This window comes from Planococcus citri, chromosome 2 (genome assembly GCF_950023065.1).
Source record: "Planococcus citri chromosome 2, ihPlaCitr1.1, whole genome shotgun sequence".
Lineage (NCBI taxonomy): Eukaryota > Metazoa > Arthropoda > Insecta > Hemiptera > Pseudococcidae > Planococcus > Planococcus citri.
Genome location: NC_088678.1, coordinates 8521225 through 8538798, shown reverse-complemented (window position 1 = coordinate 8538798; position 17574 = coordinate 8521225). Strand labels below are relative to the sequence as shown.

The 17574-nt window shown below is 36.6% G+C and overlaps 2 protein-coding genes across 23 annotated transcripts in view; both read right to left on the bottom strand.

Moving 5' to 3' along the window:
• LOC135834500 (uncharacterized) overlaps nt 1-17574 on the bottom strand; it is a 227586-nt gene that overhangs the window by 180399 nt on the left and 29613 nt on the right. The window contains exon 5 of one of the 22 annotated variants that reach the window (XM_065348397.1): nt 7093-9376. The exons of the other annotated variants lie outside the window; for them this stretch is intronic. Coding sequence (XP_065204469.1) covers nt 7335-9332 — 1998 coding nt within the window. The 5' untranslated portion in view covers nt 9333-9376 and the 3' untranslated portion in view covers nt 7093-7334. Of the gene's footprint in view, nt 1-7092; nt 9377-17574 lie in introns of those variants that run through there. 22 annotated transcript variants of the gene reach the window in all.
• On the bottom strand, nt 767-2077 carry LOC135833639 (uncharacterized protein F54H12.2-like). The gene has a single exon (XM_065347409.1). It carries the CDS (start codon nt 2075-2077, stop codon nt 767-769), a length of 1311 nt encoding a protein of 436 aa, XP_065203481.1.

The following is a 17574-nucleotide window of genomic DNA, read 5'->3' as shown; positions in this document are numbered from 1 at the left end:
AGACAATCTGCTGCATAAACATTTTCGTGACTGGAAAGAATGTGAGAGATCAAGTCTCTCTTTAACTGTATGGTATTCATAGTCTTTATCGTCGATCTGATGTATAATTTTTAAATTATTGATAGTGTATTCAAGGTACCAGGATTTATACTTTGAAACTGCTACCACAGAGCAAATGTATCCTTTATTCTGAACACTCTCAGCACTATGTCTTGGAAGAGGGCACATGTAATGCAAACCAGAACCTGATAATTGTTTGATAGTGGGGCACCCAATTGTATTCAAATCTAATGTCTTCTTCTTAGTTATTTTTTCTAAAAATTTTGTCCTCTCCACCCCCTTTGAGAGAACTAAACTAGCATTGCAAGTTATATCTTGTATAAGATGTATGGCTTCTTTCGCACTAGTATAACCATTTTCCCATAATATACCATGGTATTTCTTTGATAGCCAGCTTACTTCACGCTGTTTCTTTGTAGATAACTCTTCTAAATGAAAAGGTGATTTAACAATACAGTGCACAAAAACATCCGAATTTACAGATACTATAGCCACTTCTTTCAATATGAAATTATTACAATCGTCTTTAAATGCTTGGAAGTCAACCACGTACTCAACCATATCTGTTCACCTTGTTCGACCCTTATTTTCAAACTAGAATGGAAAACCATAAAAGTCCTACACTTTGATCATAATTTTTTTACCCCCTCCCCCCTCAAAAAAAACTTCTTTTTTTACAAAACCATAACATATACTTATTAAGAGGTTAATTTCCAAAATCGATTGAAACATTCCTCCTTTTGTCTATTTCAATAATATTATCATACTCGGCGTAGAGAATCATGTTAACTGGTTCTTCTATAGCATCCGCAAAACCCAAATCAACACGCACACTGCCATGGCGTACAAGATTCCAATGTGTAGGTAAATGAGCTGTTAGGTCCTGAGTGAGGTCATAACAGTATAGAGCATATCCACCAACATAATCATCTCTGGAAATTGTATGAGTATGGTTGGAGTAATGTATACCTGTACCACCAAACAATGTGTTGTAGGCTTCAGCATAAAGAGAATTTTTATAATCAGGCTTCAATGCTCTAGAAGGAACTTGATGTCCATCAATATACAAACACAGGTAGTTGAGATTATAGTGTTGAAAATTGAAAGGATTAGTTTTAAAATCCCCATTTGTAGCCTTATTATTAACTAAGCCCAAAATTATGCGTTTTGGTAGCTGTCCGTTAATGAGATTATCAACAGTGTAACTACGAAGACCTAAAGCCAACGTTGTAGTTTTCACATCTACCCTTGTAATAGGATATTTTGCGCTACATTTTTCCAAAGTTTTCGAATGCGCTATTAGTATGCTGGGATTCAGCTTCATCTTTCTTATACTCAGTGCTGCATCTAAGAATTGTATTTTATATTCATTGTTGGTGCTAGTCATTAGCGCAAATGAGGCCCTCGAACTAATTAAACGTAATCTAAGCTCAACACCATTCAACAAGGCTCTATCATGATTGAATAGATCACAGTGTAAATGTCCAACCATTTCAACAGCCTTACTGCCAGCAATGAGAGCTTGACGTTTTTTGAAACCATCATTCTGTGCATGCTCGTTCATTTTACTTGATTCATCTGCATAAAACATCACATTTTTTAAATGTGTACTTTTAGAATCTGAATTATAGTTGAGGATATTTTCAATGTAAGCTCGATACGCATAATTTCCAGTGGGAGTTGATATTTGTCTTTGATTTAGAAAGATATCAACTTGAGAAAAAAGAGAATGCATCCAGTTATTTACAGGTGCCACGACATCACTATCACTTATCGCTGTACCATCAGATTTTACCACTTTAACCTTCAAATACAGCAGCGTATGAGATAAATCCATGTATTCTTCACCAATACCGGGCACAGTAAACTCAATTTGAGGTGAGTCATTGTTGAGAGCAGATATAGGCTTATACTCAACCCATTCTCCACGTTCTATAGCAATTTGTGTAGGTGGCAATGCAAATAAATCTAATTCAGATTTTGTGCACTCACATGAATCGATGTGTAGGAATGACATATTGTAGCAGTGTATCTATTTATGAGAAAATATCTCCAGACAGGATTGCGTATTTATCTCTCTTGGCTTTCAAGTTTTGACGGCGTTTCACTACTTTCTTTCTCGGCTTTGAAGTTTTCTTAGTCTTCTTCTGCTTTCTAACCTTGGTATTTTTCTTATTGGGACGTTTAGCTTTCTTCGTCTTTGCACCACCAGCTTTACGCTTTGACTGAGTAGATTTTCTCCGGCGTTTAGTTTTATACCCTTTACCAGTCATGCTACCACCAAATACAGCATCAACAGCTTTACGCTTGAGATTCTTAACCACTTCACCAGTACGATTATTCACAGAATCCTTCAAATTTGTCTCAGGTAAATCATCAAGAACATTAATACCACATTGTAAAAGTTCTTTTCCAACAGCTCTTGCTCCTGATTTAAGTAACGGTAGAGCACCTCTAAAAAGGCCTCCAAGAAAACTACCAATACCATGACCCCTTTGATAAGGAGAGCCTTGAAAGTACGCCATACCACCACCACCAGCTTGTAGTTGATAGTATGCATCGTAACGATTAGTCGGATTTCTTCGATAACGCGCCATAACGCCTAAAATGCAACCGCACGTTCAGCTTCCCAGATAAGAATGGGACAAGATTGCCATTGTCTTTCCTTATATTTATTTCAACTGTCTCAAAATCTCGTTTCAACACGGGTATATAGTAAGGCTCTGTAAATGTTTGACAGATATCTTTTCCAATTTCTCCTATTTTTACTATTCGTAGGAGGGGTGCCATTACATCCCCTATTAAATTTGGTGCTACAATGTCAGAGTATATATACATATGAGGTGGTATACCAAATTCGAGGCTGGGAGGATAGGGAGCTTTCAGGATAACAGTTGTATTGGATGTCTCTTTTAGGCTTACCAAAATTTGGTTATGTATGTTTGAGCTAGAACTTTTGTCGAAGCCTTCATAATCTGTGTATAATATGAATGATACAATATTTTCAGCGTCAACAGGTAAAATAAATCCAAGTACTGTAGCTAGAATTGGACTCAAAGCTATTGTAGAAATTTTCTGAGCTGCATTGACTGCAAAGGTAGTCTTTATCCTATTAATTTTGCTTAAATATTCAAATTCCAAATCGATAGCGGGGATAGATTTAAATTTTTCATTGAGAAGTGATAGGAGGTTATCAATGGTATCATAAATACCATCTGGCATAGATATGATTTTCTTATTTTGAGCCTTATTATACTCGTAATTTACAGTCATCCAAACATCTTTTGTTTTAATGTTAGCAAAAACTGCTGGATATTGAATTTCAACTAGCCCAACTTCCCAGTCATCTTCCTTTAATGAGACTCGATGTGCCAATTTGTTTGTGTAAGATGCTAAAGTGTTTTCTGGGTAGAGTTGCATTGAGGCATTACTAGGTAATGTAATGTAAAACGAATTGTTGAACATATTTCTACTATTTTTTTCAGCTTTACACATTAACTAAATCTTTAGCATTAATCCAAGAGTTGAACGAATCAGGATAACCTCTCCACTTGACAAACACTTGCTTACTGGTTCCTTTTCCTTTAGTTCGCAATATTTTATCTATTTTAAATTCTACATCTGGATTAAACACAACCTTCTGTAGCTCAACTTCATAAAATTTTCCATCAACATGTTCACTACCTAAATCTTCTATTTCATAGGTGGGAAGGGGGTGGCCTATAACTTTTTTAACCTTAAACACTTCTTCTGTGAAATTTGTCTCATACCCTTTTTCAAAAGTTCCCTTTCCTTTCACCAGTCTCACATAATCTCCTACTTTGAATTTTGGTTTCTTATAAAGCGCTCTATTAGTTAAACTCAAGTTACCATAAGTGTTGTGATACACAGTTAGAATATTACCAGGGTTCACATTGTTGGGAGCCATATGTATAGTGCGATGATATGAACTGTTGTATGCATCCACCAAATCTTTCAAAACATCAATATAACGGTATGCATTCGTATAATGCAAGTAACGCCACATCCTAGTTTTCAAAGTTCTATTGAAACGTTCAACAACCGCTGCTTTAACATCTGCGTTTTGAGTTGTAAAATGATTGATATTATTTTTCTTGAAAAACGTTTGTACATCTTCAGCAATAAATTCACTTCCTTTATCCGTTTGTAAATTACGTGGTCTTGATTTTTCATGATGAATGATTCTCTCAAAGGCATCAACAATGTCTTGGGCTTTCTTTGTTTTCAAAGGTTCCACATAGGCCTTTTTACTAAATATATCAATTACTGTCAATAAATACTTCACACCATCATTGTGCTTGCTCAAACTTTGTAAGTCTACCAAGTCAGCTTGCCAAATATCATTGATGTTATTTACTATGTACTGGTTTCTTTTAAAATTTCGACGAGCTGGCTTATAAAGTGTATATGTGTCTTGACTTTGTAACCAATTCTTTATGTCTATTGGCTGTACTTCATGTTTGGCACATTTTATTAAGGGTTGTGCACCAGCAAATGCCACAGGGTCAGTTATATTGTAATATAATTTTTCTAAGATATTTGAAATTCTATCATTATTTGAGGGCGGCATTATTATAAGATAGCCACGGGTGTTTCTTTTTCCCAGTTATGAGATGTTTTTCTGAAAGGGAACTTCTTCTCTGAGCCCGAGTGTGTGGAAAGAGCGGCGAGTTGTCAGATATACGTTCAACTCCACTGTAATCCTCTTCATAAATGGGAGACATTTGAGCCAAGGCTTTCCATCTCAGAGTATTTCCAATGAAATCTCTAGGTACATTCAACTCTTGCAGGGCTTGACCAAAAGCATACCACCCATTTGCTGGCCCTACTGTAGTTCGATTTCTTAGATAATCACTCACCAGATCTGCGATGTTGGACCTAGGTATTCTTTTTCCTTTAACATACACTACCCCTGCATCATCCCAAGTAATAACATCTGTATCTCTTATCCAGTTGAGAAATCGTACTGCTTTTTGCCTAATTGTTTTTGGCAGAGGTGCTACCACTTGATGCTCTGACAAACTTCGACTACTTTCATGTATTGGTTGTTGAGCTTCTCGAGATGGAATAGTTCTTATAGAATTATAATCTGCAGGTTTTTCAACTATTGGTAATACTATGGGTTTTCTTGCTAAATTTGTTTTGTGAAAAAACTTTTGCAAAGTCTGATAGTAAAGGTTCCACTTCTCATGATCATTCTTATGGCCATCATTCAATACTCTCGACATTTCTTTCTCTAACTCATTTATAGTTAATTTTGCTGGTCCTGCTATAGAAGGTTCCTGGGTATACGTCTGTGTTATAGATGATGTAGGGTCTGGGGTTCGAACATTGTTCCAGGCTTCTGCCGGGACAAGCAGCATTTTCTTAACATTCTCCATATCACTATGTTGTAAAATAGTTTAGTAAAGTGTTCAATGCAGCACCAAGGAGAATTGGTAAAAATACTCCGTTACCCGTCTGAACCAAATTTTTACGCTTATGTTTCCAAGAAGATTTTTTTTGAACAAGCGCACGCATTAACTTCTTATAACGAGCTAAATTTTTCTTCTGATGAGAATTCAATGGTACTACGCCTTTTAAAGTATTTAAAACACATTCACAGATAGCATTTACCAAACTAATATCTGCATTTTTCAAAATATTTGAACGCTGAGAGCCATTTACTTTATGCAGAGCTCTTAAGAGCTCAATGTTGTTCTTTACGTTACGAGACATTTCTCTAAACTGATGAATTTGAAAAAAAAAATTGATATTTATTTATTTATTTACGACGTACATAAACATAACAACCATTGTCAGAAGGAAATATATTTGTCCGATAACGTACTTCCTCTGGAGTCGCTTGCTTCAAATCAAGTAAAAGATACCCATGTGGACGTGATGTTGCATCTGTATAGGCTCCTTGCAAAAATTTTGGATCTTCTGGACTTATTTGTCTAGCTAAATGCCGTATTTGCGCCTTATCTCGAGGGTTCTTGAAGTATATAATGTAGTGGGCATTCAAAGAAATATCACGTTGACCTTTCCCTTGGTGAAATAAATTCTGAGTTATGAAAAACACGCTGATATTTTTATGATGACACCCTTTGGTAAATAGGTCCACAACTCTATTATCAGATTCACGCATCAAATCGTCAATTATCACAAGTCTAGGGTTTGTATCTGGAAATGTTCCACTTGGCAACCCTTCTTCAAAACGTATATATGGATGTTGCGAATACCAGTGTTGCCACTCTGCATAGTACCAAACAATTTCTGTGAATTTTGTATCACACATTTCATCTACATGTTTTAAAAATTGCAACACAAACTGGGTTTTACCACACCCCGAGGGTCCTGCCACGATTGCTGAAAAAGGATGCTTCCATTGTACATCCATAGTAGACATTTTTGTTTACCCTTTAAGAACAAACGCTTTCAACCACTTCACATTCATCAATTAATTAAAAACAACTCCGGGCACTTTATTTATATCTAATTGTAAGTACTATGCTGAAGCGAAACATTTTTTTTTACATGGATACGTATAGTGTAGTGGGAATGTTGGGTGCGAAGGGGGGGGGGAGGGGGTTATTACTATGGTTTTATTCCATCCATAAAAATAATTAATCGATAATTAAAACCCTTTCATTAAATCATTGTAATCAAAATCCAGAATCTTCTATCATTCCATAACCATACACATGCCTATAATAATGCACACAATAAATACAGTATCGTCATCGCATTACCTATACAAACGTTTCGAACACAGGTACAGACCCCCCCCCTCGACAAACCATCACCGCCGTTATACCTGCATGTGTGCTCGAACTAGTTCCCCCTCCTCACCCCGCCCACGACTTTACCAACCCTGTACCAGTCACGCGAACGCGCGTTGCGTTGTGCAGGTTGCATACTCCGCAGGGGAATCCTTGTCCGTAGATCCCCGCCTTAACTACTGACATGGACACCCTTTATGCAATGAATAAACAATTAATATTCATAACTAAGAACAAAAATTCAGAATGATCATTTTGAAATATATTTTGATGAAGTACCACCATCATAATTAGTCATATAAGTAGGTACCTACGTATACGTAATAATAATGTCGCAAACAAATATCGAGTATCATAACTCAACATGTGACATTTTCATGCTCAAAAAACGTTGACACTAACTACATAAAATTTCATTAAAAAAACAACACTTGAAATGATAATTAATATTATTTGAATTAGTATCAATCTCTACACAGTTTAAAGATCTCACACTGTAAACCGATCGGCAAATAACCTATTGAACTCGTCGATTTCTTCGGGATATCTGATATACCATTTCAAAAACCCACCGACATCCCTATCATTAATTTTCACCTCTAGTGGAGTGTATTTCTGCCAGTTATCGTCGTTAGCGAAGAAATCACTCATCGGTATTACCGAATGTTTGAATTTAGTAACTTCCTCTTCATTGCCCAAGCACCAAACTAAAGCCTTTTGTAAATCATCAACTGAGATATGCCAGATACACTCATAATCAGGTAGCCAATTTCTCAAATGCTCCGAAATGCGCTGTTTTAGGAGATTGGTAACTTCCTCATTAGATACAAATGTACCGATGAAGTGTATCAATTGATCGGAAGAATATTCATCGCTCAAACTAATGCATTGATCCAGAACGATTCCAATATCACAAAAACATATGATACGATTTTTAAAATCGGCAGCAACTTCAGCATTGTCAAAAGTATCGTTGATGAACTCATTCATCAGTTCCAATTTAGAGAAATCATCAAGTTCCAAGACGAAAGATTCATTAGAAATACACGACCGTAATAAGCGCTGTTTTAAACCCATTCTTTTTTGTGTATCAGGACAGCAGAAGATCAAAATATCATCAAACTGTTCAAAATATCCGAGTCGCAATGCTTTAATGCAACGCGCACTGATACTTTCGTAAGCAAACATGCGGGTTTCTTTAAACTTGGCAATATCATTTTCGTCTTCGAAGCACAGTTTCATTATTCGGTGCAAATCTTTTCCACGAGTGTCGACGATCAAATTACGCCAATTTGTGTTCCAAAAATCATTTCGGTCTTCGAACGAAGCATCCGACAACACAGTTGACAGAAACCTGATCTCCCTATACTCTGTACATGTGACGGCATCTCTTACAAACAGGTCACCTTGAGTTAAAATATTTCTGATCGCTGATCGTTTCCATTCATTTGGAGAATTTCTCCATATTTCGCAGCATAAATACGTTTCAACTTCGGTGCTCGACCAATCTTCGAGGTCGGCAGTAACATACATAATATGATAATTATTGATATCGGTATGTATATATGGCCCATTGGTCTCGGTTCGTATAAATAAACCAATCAGATCTGTGAATTGATTTTCGTTCATCCTGTTTCTAATATACATCCACGTTGGAAGAGTATAAAATTTATATTGGCTACAGGTCACCAGGTCATAGATCAGGTCATTGCCTCTTTCAAGCACAAATCTGTCGAGCATTTGATCACTTAATTTTGGCATAACAAACCTGACGAACGGTTCATTTTCGCAACAACGTAGATTATCGACCGCCGAAAATCCAATGTCTGGACCGATGCGGTTCCAAAAATATTCTACAGATGACCAATCTTTAGATGAACAGTATGCACACGCTTCAATCATTAACTCATTGATCGGATCATCGTCGGGATTAGGTATCCGATGCGGTTCATTTCTCAGCATACAAATCCAATAAAACAATTCGGGCCTTTCTTCGAATTCGATTTCATTCAAGTCTAGTCTCTCTGACACCGAAGGCCAAATCCGTCTAATATCATCTTCAAAACAATACAAGCAGGCGATTTTGAATTTTTCATCATTACTCAGTCGATCACACGTCATCATTCGTTCTGCTGCGTGACTGTAACGAACCGTGCCATCTCGATCATAAATAAAATCACAGAAATTGAGTAAAATGCTGGTCATATCGTTGCGTTCAAACAACAGTTTTTCGTGATGGTAAGCCAACCATTCTTTTATAGAGGTGATAAATGACTTGCTGTATACATCAATCATGCGTTTGATTGAAGAAGGCACGTTAGGGTGTAGATTTTTACTCATGTCTAGACTGGATATAAAATCATCAGCCACACGATTTTCGACTCCCCAGCGCCATAATCCGGTAACAAGTGCCTGGCATGAGATTTCTTTCAGAGTTGCTGGACTCGGATACATTAGATCGTGTACGTTAGATACCATTTCGGTCATTTTGAGTTTTCGATTTGTCTTGATTCCAGGTGGAATGAACCAATCTAAAAAAATGATTTCAAAGTTAATAGACCGTCTGTCATATAACGTGAGTAGTATCGAATGTATTCGTTATATTTAAACATTGTACAATGTTGAATTTTTTCATAACTTCGGACCTGGAAAGGCTCTCTGAAAAGTTTGCTAAAGAGAAAGCTCTCACATCACCCTTCTTAACCACCTATGGATTTTCCACAAATAACTTTTCGTAGTATCATCACTTATATTAGCATCTTTGCAAGTTTGAAAATTCGGTTGAAAACTGCTAAGAGTACGTATAGAGAGAAATTTTCAACAGAAATGCCAATTTCATCCCTTTTTCGATGAGTTAGGAATGAACTAGCGATCTGAAAATTTGGTCACGACGTTTTTGGACCCAACCTTCAAAACAGAAACATCTTCCACTAAATCTGTCTATGCTTCTTCGTGTCTGAAATTCCCCTCCCAACTCCCCCTCTGTAAAGCTTTGTCTGCCTGGTACAGTTTCGTGTTCACTTAACCCAACAATTCCACACGATAATATCGAGATAAACGAAATTTTAGGCTCAAATGTAGCTCTGCAACATTGTATTTTTCCAACTTACACCTCCTCCTATAGATCCATACTAAATTCTGAATACAAAAACTAATACATATATTATCATTGGAATCCTTATAAAATTTCAAAACTTTTTCATCCAAGCTGTTTTTCAAATTGCAAAAGGCTCATTCCATGGAGGAGGGAGAGGAGATTTTTTTCACATGTCCGTCTACGTATTGGTGAAATATTTCAAAAATGCAAAAATATTCATTTTCTAGCTCGGCGAAATTTTTTCAATATGTTTCACTCTTGAAATTATAGCATAAAAAATGGCATTTCTCGTCAATTCGTTGACGAATTGGGGGGAGGGGAGGAAGATTTTTTTCACATGTTCGTCTACACATTGGTAAAATATTTCAAAAATGCAAAAATTTCCATTTTTTTAGGTTTTTGATGGTACTTTTGCAATTAGTGTAAAACTTGTAATTTTTTTTTCTCGGAAATGAAAAAAATGCCCTTCCAATTTTTTGATATGTTATTCTACATAAAAAGGTCTAAAACTGAGAATTTTTTCAGAGTTTTTACTTACTGGGGTGCATCGTGGTTATATTTAAATTATAAGTACATTATTCAATTCGATTTTTTTACGTTTTTGAAAGTGGCAACACTGATTTTGACATCATTCGTCGATTACCCTCTCAATGTACTACAATTGACCCAAAAGTGTTTTTACTACATCGACCACCCCGCAACCAACCCAATGATGTAAAAAGGAACTGGGTCTCCCTTTTTCTGAAAATATTTGAATACTTATCTAAAATATTAATTACCATCACAGTTCTGATTTTTAAAGATTCGTTCATCTTTCGCTGAGCGGAAGAGCAACGTTTTTTACCCTTGAAAACGTTATGTTACCTACATATTTGGTAAACTTTACTCAGATCAAAAATGAATGGTGCTTTTCAAGAAGGTCCTATCGACCGATAGGACCTTTTTGAGGAGTTCATGAAATTTGAATCTCTGACGTTTTCTACACAAGATGGTGCAAACCGCAGCGCTCCATGTGGTGTTCACAAACAGCAGCTATATGAAGTTGGCTAGGAAACGCAACTGGAAAATGCGCGCATTATAGTCCAGCATATGACAATAGGAGTAATTGCACCCCCCCCCCCCCCGCCGATCCTCCGGGACAACTTTTTTCTTAAAGGGGACATCCTAAGGAACATTTTAAAGCAAAGTTGCCAAAAAAAAAGTTGGCCTTACTTACAAAATGGCGGCCATTTTGATTGACAGGTCAGCCGAAATCCCCGATTTTGCGTTTTAACATAGGACTTGCACGAACTTTTTCAAACTTTACAAAGGTAGATCGAAAGATCATGCAAAAATTTATCACCTGTCAAAATGTCAAGTGCTAAAGTGGGTTTTTCGATTTTTGGTGAATTTTTGAAAATCGAATTTAGGCCAAAAATGAGGGAAAAAATCAAAATTTTACCAAATTGACCAAGAAAGCTGAAATTTGGGATATACCCTATTTTCGACATGCCAAATCGATTGGAAATGGTTTCAACCCGTTTTGAGCCGTTCTGGAGCCTCCAGCAGATTTTTGAAACTCGAAGTTCCCACAAAATTCCATCAAATTGGAGTTGTAAAGCTGAAATTTATTCTAAAAACTAATTTCAATACGCTACGAAGTACTGCAGGTGAATTTCAAGTCGTTATGGATCCTCCAGCGACTTTTTGAAAATTCCTGAAGCCTCCAGCAAATTTTTGAAACTTTAAATTTTCACAAAATTTCATCAAATGCAGATGGAAAGCTGAAACTTACTCTACATTCCAAATTTAACACCCTCTGAAGACGACTTCAGGTGGGTTCTAGTAATTTTAGGGCCTCCAGAGACTTTTTTTGAAAATTACTGGAGCCTCCAGCTGATTTTTGAAACTTTAAATTTTTACAAAATTTCATCAAATGGAGATGGAAAGCTGAAATTTACTGTACACTCCAATTTCAACACCCTCTGAAGACGACTTCAGGTAGGTTCAAGTCATTTTAGGGCCTCCAGCGACTTTTTTGAAAATTACTGGAGCCTCCAGTAGATTTTTTAAACTTGAAATTTCCCCAACATTAATTTATCAAATGGAGCTGGCAAGCTGAAATTTACTTCGCAGACTACATGGTGGTTTCAAATGGTTTTGAAGCTTCCAGCTACTTTTAGGAAATTTCAATTTTCCAAAAAAACATCATACAACCTTTCAAAAAGTTGCTGGAGGCTCCAAAACGACTTGAAGTTCACTAGCAGTCAACTTCGTAGTGTATTGAAATTAGTTTGCAGAATGAATTTCGACTCTCCATCTCGGTTTGATAAAATTTTGGGGAAATTTCAAGTTTCAAAAATCTACTGGAAGCTCCAGTAATTTTCAAAAAAGTTGTTGGAAGCTCTAAAATGACTTGAAATCCACCAGAAGTCGTTTTCAGAGTGTGTTAAAATTGGAGTGTAGAGTAAATTTCAGCTTTCCATCTGCATTTGATGAAATTTTTGAAAATTTAAAGTTTCAAAAATTTGCTGGAGGCTTCAGGAATTTTCATAAAGTCGCTGGAGGATCCAAAACGACTTGAAATTCACCTGCAGTACTTCGTAGCGTATTGAAATTAGTTTTTAGAATAAATTTCAGCTTTACAACTCCAATTTGATGGAATTTTGTGGGAACTTCGAGTTTCAAAAATCTGCTGGAGGCTCCAGAACTGCTCAAAACGGGTTGAAACCATTTCCAATCGATTTGGCATGTCGAAAATAGGGTATATCCCAAATTTCCGCTTTCTTGGTCAATTTGGTAAAATTTTGATTTTTCCCCTCATTTTTGGCCTAAATTCGATTTTCAAAAATTCACCAAAAATCGAAAAACCCACTTTAGCACTTGAAATTTTGACAGGTGATAAATTTTTGCATGATCTTTCGATCTACCTTTGTAAAGTTTGAAAAAGTTCGTGCAAGTCCTATGTTAAAACGCAAAATCGGGGATTTCGGCTGACCTGTCAATCAAAATGGCCGCCATTTTGTAAGTAAGGCCAACTTTTTTTTTGGCAACTTTGCTTTAAAATGTTCCTTAGGATGTCCCCTTTAAGAAAAAAGTGGTCCCGGAGGATCGGCGGGGGGTGCAATTGCTCCTATTGTCATATGCCGGAGTATTACCTTCTTCTCCGAAATGGTTGATCACAACTATACCAGAAGGCACTCTTGAGTAGTAATTTTCAACGCAGAATTCAAATTTTGAGTCAATTTTGCCCCTCGACCCCAAGGGGGGGGGGGTGGTACCAAATGAAAATTTGGGGAAAATGTGAAAAAATCGAGTATAGTGTCGAAATCTTGATACTTTGGGTTAAAAACAACGATTTTTGAGTCAATTTACCTCGTAGCCCCCCATGGGGGGTGGTACCAAATAAAAATGCGAAAAAATCGAGTATAGTGTCGAAATCTTGGTACATTTGGGCTGAAAACCCGATTTTCGAGCCAATTTTGTCCTTCGCACGCCAGGGAGGAAGGGGGTGGTACCAAATCGAAATTTGGGGAAAACAGTGAAAAAATCGAGTGCGCACTCACACATGCATGGCTAAAGTATGAGATGATACAGATTTTCGCAGGTTTCCGCAGGTAAATCGATCGCAGTTATTTTACATACACTAAAATGCATAATTTTTCATATTCGTCGTTTTGGGGAATGCTGGCGGAAGAAACTTCTGCCCTACAGTATTAAAGATATTACATTAAAGTACTCAATTTTTTCACTTTTATCCTAAATTTTGATTAGGTACCACACCCCTCCCCCCCGGAAGCCGAGGGACAAAATTGACTCGAAAATCGGGTTTTCAGCCCAAATGTACCAAGATTTCGACACTATACTCGATTTTTTCGCATTTTTATTTGGTACCACCCCCCCCTGGGGAGCTACGAGGGAAATTGACTCAAAAATCGTTGTTTTTAACCCAAAGTATCAAGATTTCGACACTATACTCGATTTTTTCACATTTTCCCCAAATTTTCATTTGGTACCACCCCCCTGGGGGGCTACGAGGGAAATTGACTCAAAAATCGTGGTTTTTAACTCAAAGTATCAAGATTTTGGCACTATACTCGATTTTTTCACATTTTCCCCAAATTTTCATTTGGTACCACCCCCCCTGGGGGTCGAGGGGCAAAATTGACTCAAAATTTGAATTCTGCGTTGAAAATTACTACTCAAGAGTGACTATTTCATGTTTTTGGTGGGTTTGAGAAGGAATAAAATCGATTTTTAGGTGAATAACCGCAAGAAGGTCCTGTCGTTTCAAGAAGGTCCTATCGGGGTCTCTTTTGTAAAGCGCTCCCATGGAAATGTTGGTGGTGGAAAAAAAATTACTACGCAGGAAATAAATAGTGGAAAGATGCTTCTATTCAACAAAAAAAACCGGAGCTCGCTATATCATTTTAAACCAAAATGGCAAAACACTGAAATATAAAAATGCGTTTTTCTCAAAACCAGTTTTTTGTCGATAGGACCTTCTTGAAAAGCACCATTCAAATGGAAAATTAAAAAAAAAATGTCTACTTTTGGGGGTGTTACACAAGTAGGCTAACAAGGTTCGGGGTACGGAGCAAAGGTTTTCTTCTTGAAACGGGGGATGTTTAGAAGGATTCTGGGTATTGCACTGACTACAATTTTTATGTGATTTTTTCTAAATTTCGGAAAACGCCATACTATGAGACTTACATAATGGGGGGGGGGGGGGGAGAGAGTTTCTACGAAAATAAGCTTATTTAGAAGAATTTTCATGCAAAAATGATTGAATTTTTTAAAACTCATCATCGACTTTGCTTATTACATTTTTCTTGATTTTTCCCCATTTTTGAGGGCAGTTATTACTTATTTGAGAAAGAAATATTCAAAAAAATGCTGACGCAGAAGTGAAGAAATTTCGGATAAATTGAATTTTTTAAAAAAATGGGCAGGGCCACCTCTTCTGTAGGTTCCTATCACATTGACAATTATTATAAGTACTTAATTACGAATGAACTGATCATTTTGAAATTTACTTCAAAAATTAAGTACATATACATACTTACTACAATCTTAAGTTCTTATACATATGAACGTAATTACGTGGCAAAAAAAAATTATACATCGAGTAACTTAACACATGACATTTTCAACCTCGAAAAATGTCGACATTAAGGTATAATAAAAAATCTTCTCAAAAAAAGACAAAAACAAAAACACTTGAAAATTTCAAATGATAATATTATTCAAATAACGTACTTAAGTATTTTTATCTTTACATCGTTCAAGGAGCTCACATTTATAGCCGATCGGCAAACAACCTATTGAACTCGTCGATTTCTTCAGGATTTCTAAAATACCATTTCAAAAACCCACCGACATCCTCATCATTCATTTTCATCTCCACTGAAGTGAATTGCATCCAGTTATCGTCGTCAGCGAAGAAAACACTCATCGGCAATACCGATTTTTTGAATTTATCAACTTCCTCTTCATTGCCCAAACACCAAACTAAAATTTTTTGCAAACCATCTGCTAAAATACGCCGGATATCACCATCGAGTAGCATATTTCTCACATACTCCAAAATGTCCCGTTTTAATAGATTTTTAACTTCCTCGTTTGATACAAATGTATTGATGAAGCGTATCACATGATCGGAAGAACATCCAAAATCCAAATGAATACATTGATGTAGCACGTTTTTAATCACACGAAACGATGTGAGCTTACTATTAAAATTAGCAGCAACTTCGGCATCGTCAAATGCTTCGTTGATAAACGCACTAAATAATTTTATTTGAGTGAGATGTTGAAGTCTCACGATGAAAGATTCACTTAGAAAGCATGACCGTAATAAGCGTACTTTTAAATTCATTCTTTTTTGTACGTCTGAACAGCAGAAGATCAATATATCCTCAAACTGTTCAAAATATCCGAAACGCAACAGGATCCGAAGATGCGTATCCAGGCCTTCGAGATCAGACATGCTGGTTTCTTTAAACTTAACAATATCGTTGTCATCTTCGAAGCACAGTTTTATTATTCGGTGTAAATCTTTTCCACGAGTGTCAACGATCAAATAACGCCAATTCTTTTTCCAAAAATCATTTCGGTCTTCGAACGAAGTATCCGACAACAAGGTTAACAAAAACCTGATTTCTCTATATTCGGAAGGTCTGGTGGCTAATCTTTTAAACAAGCGATCTTGAGTTAAAATATTTTTGAATACTGATCGCTTCCATTCCTCTGGCGAATGTCTCCATATTTCGCAGCATAAATACGTCTGATCGTCGGTGCTTGACCGATCTCCGAGTTCGAAAGAATTTTCGTTGATGGTATCCTCAGAGATATGGTATTTGGTCTCGGCTTGCATAAATAACTCAATCAGCTTTGTGAAATTACTTTCGTTCATCTTGTTTCTAATATACATCCACGTTGGAAGAGCGTAAAATTTACACTGACTTCGGACCACCAGATCATAAATCAGGACATTGCCACTTCGAAGCACAAAACTGCTGAGCAGTTGATCACTTAATTTTGGCAAAATAAATCTGACGAACGATCCTGCATCGCATTCAGATAGGCTAATGATCTCCGACAATCGACTTTCTGGACTGATTCGGTTCCAAAAATATTCTACAGATGACCAATGTTTAGATGCACACATTTCTAACATAAAAACATCGATTGGATCATCGTCAGGATTAGGTATCCGATCCGGTTCATTTCTCAGCCTACAAATCCAATAAAACAATTCTGGGCTTCGATCGAATTCGATTTCATTCAAGTCTAGCTTCTCTGACACCGAAGGCCAAATACGTTCAATATCATCCTCGAAACAACATGCAGGCAATTTTGAATTTTTCATCGTTACTCAGTCGATCACACGTCATCATTCGTTTTGCTGTACGAATATAATCAATAGTGCTGTCCCGATCAATAATAAAATCACAAAAATTGAGTAAAATGCTGGTCATATCGTTGCGGTCAAAGAACAGTTTTTCGTGATGGTGAGCCGACCATTCTTCCTTAGAGGAAATGAATCTGTTGATACATTCGTCAATTATTCGTTTGACCGGCGATGGCATGTTAGGAACCAAGTTTTCATGCAAATCCACTCGTAGATCGGGCATGAAATCATCTATCTTACGATTTTCGACTTTCCAGCGCCATAATCCGGTAACCAGTGCGTTGCATGAGATTTCTTTCAGAGTGGCTGGACTCGGATAGATGAGATCGTATACGTTGGATACCGCTTCAGTCATTCTGAGTCTTCGATTCGTCTTGATTCCAGGTAGAACGAACAAATCTAAACATATTATTTCAGATTTAATTGCACAAGCGCGGACTTCAATTTTTCATGTTTTTGGATTTTTTCCAATTTCGAAAAACTGTATAAGCTTACATGTTATCTAGAGGATAAAATCACAACTTTTTCACTACTTTTTTCGGTACCTTTTTCAAACAAATTCTCAGAATGTTATCCACTCGACCACCTCCCAAGTAAAAATTTTCAAAGGAACATTAAAAAAATGAAAATTCAAATTGGAAGAAAATTTGTATACCAGGGTGTCTACCGGAATTCTTTGGCCGAAAATCACAACTTTTTCACTATACCTTCCAAAAAAAAATTACTGCCTTCCAAAATAT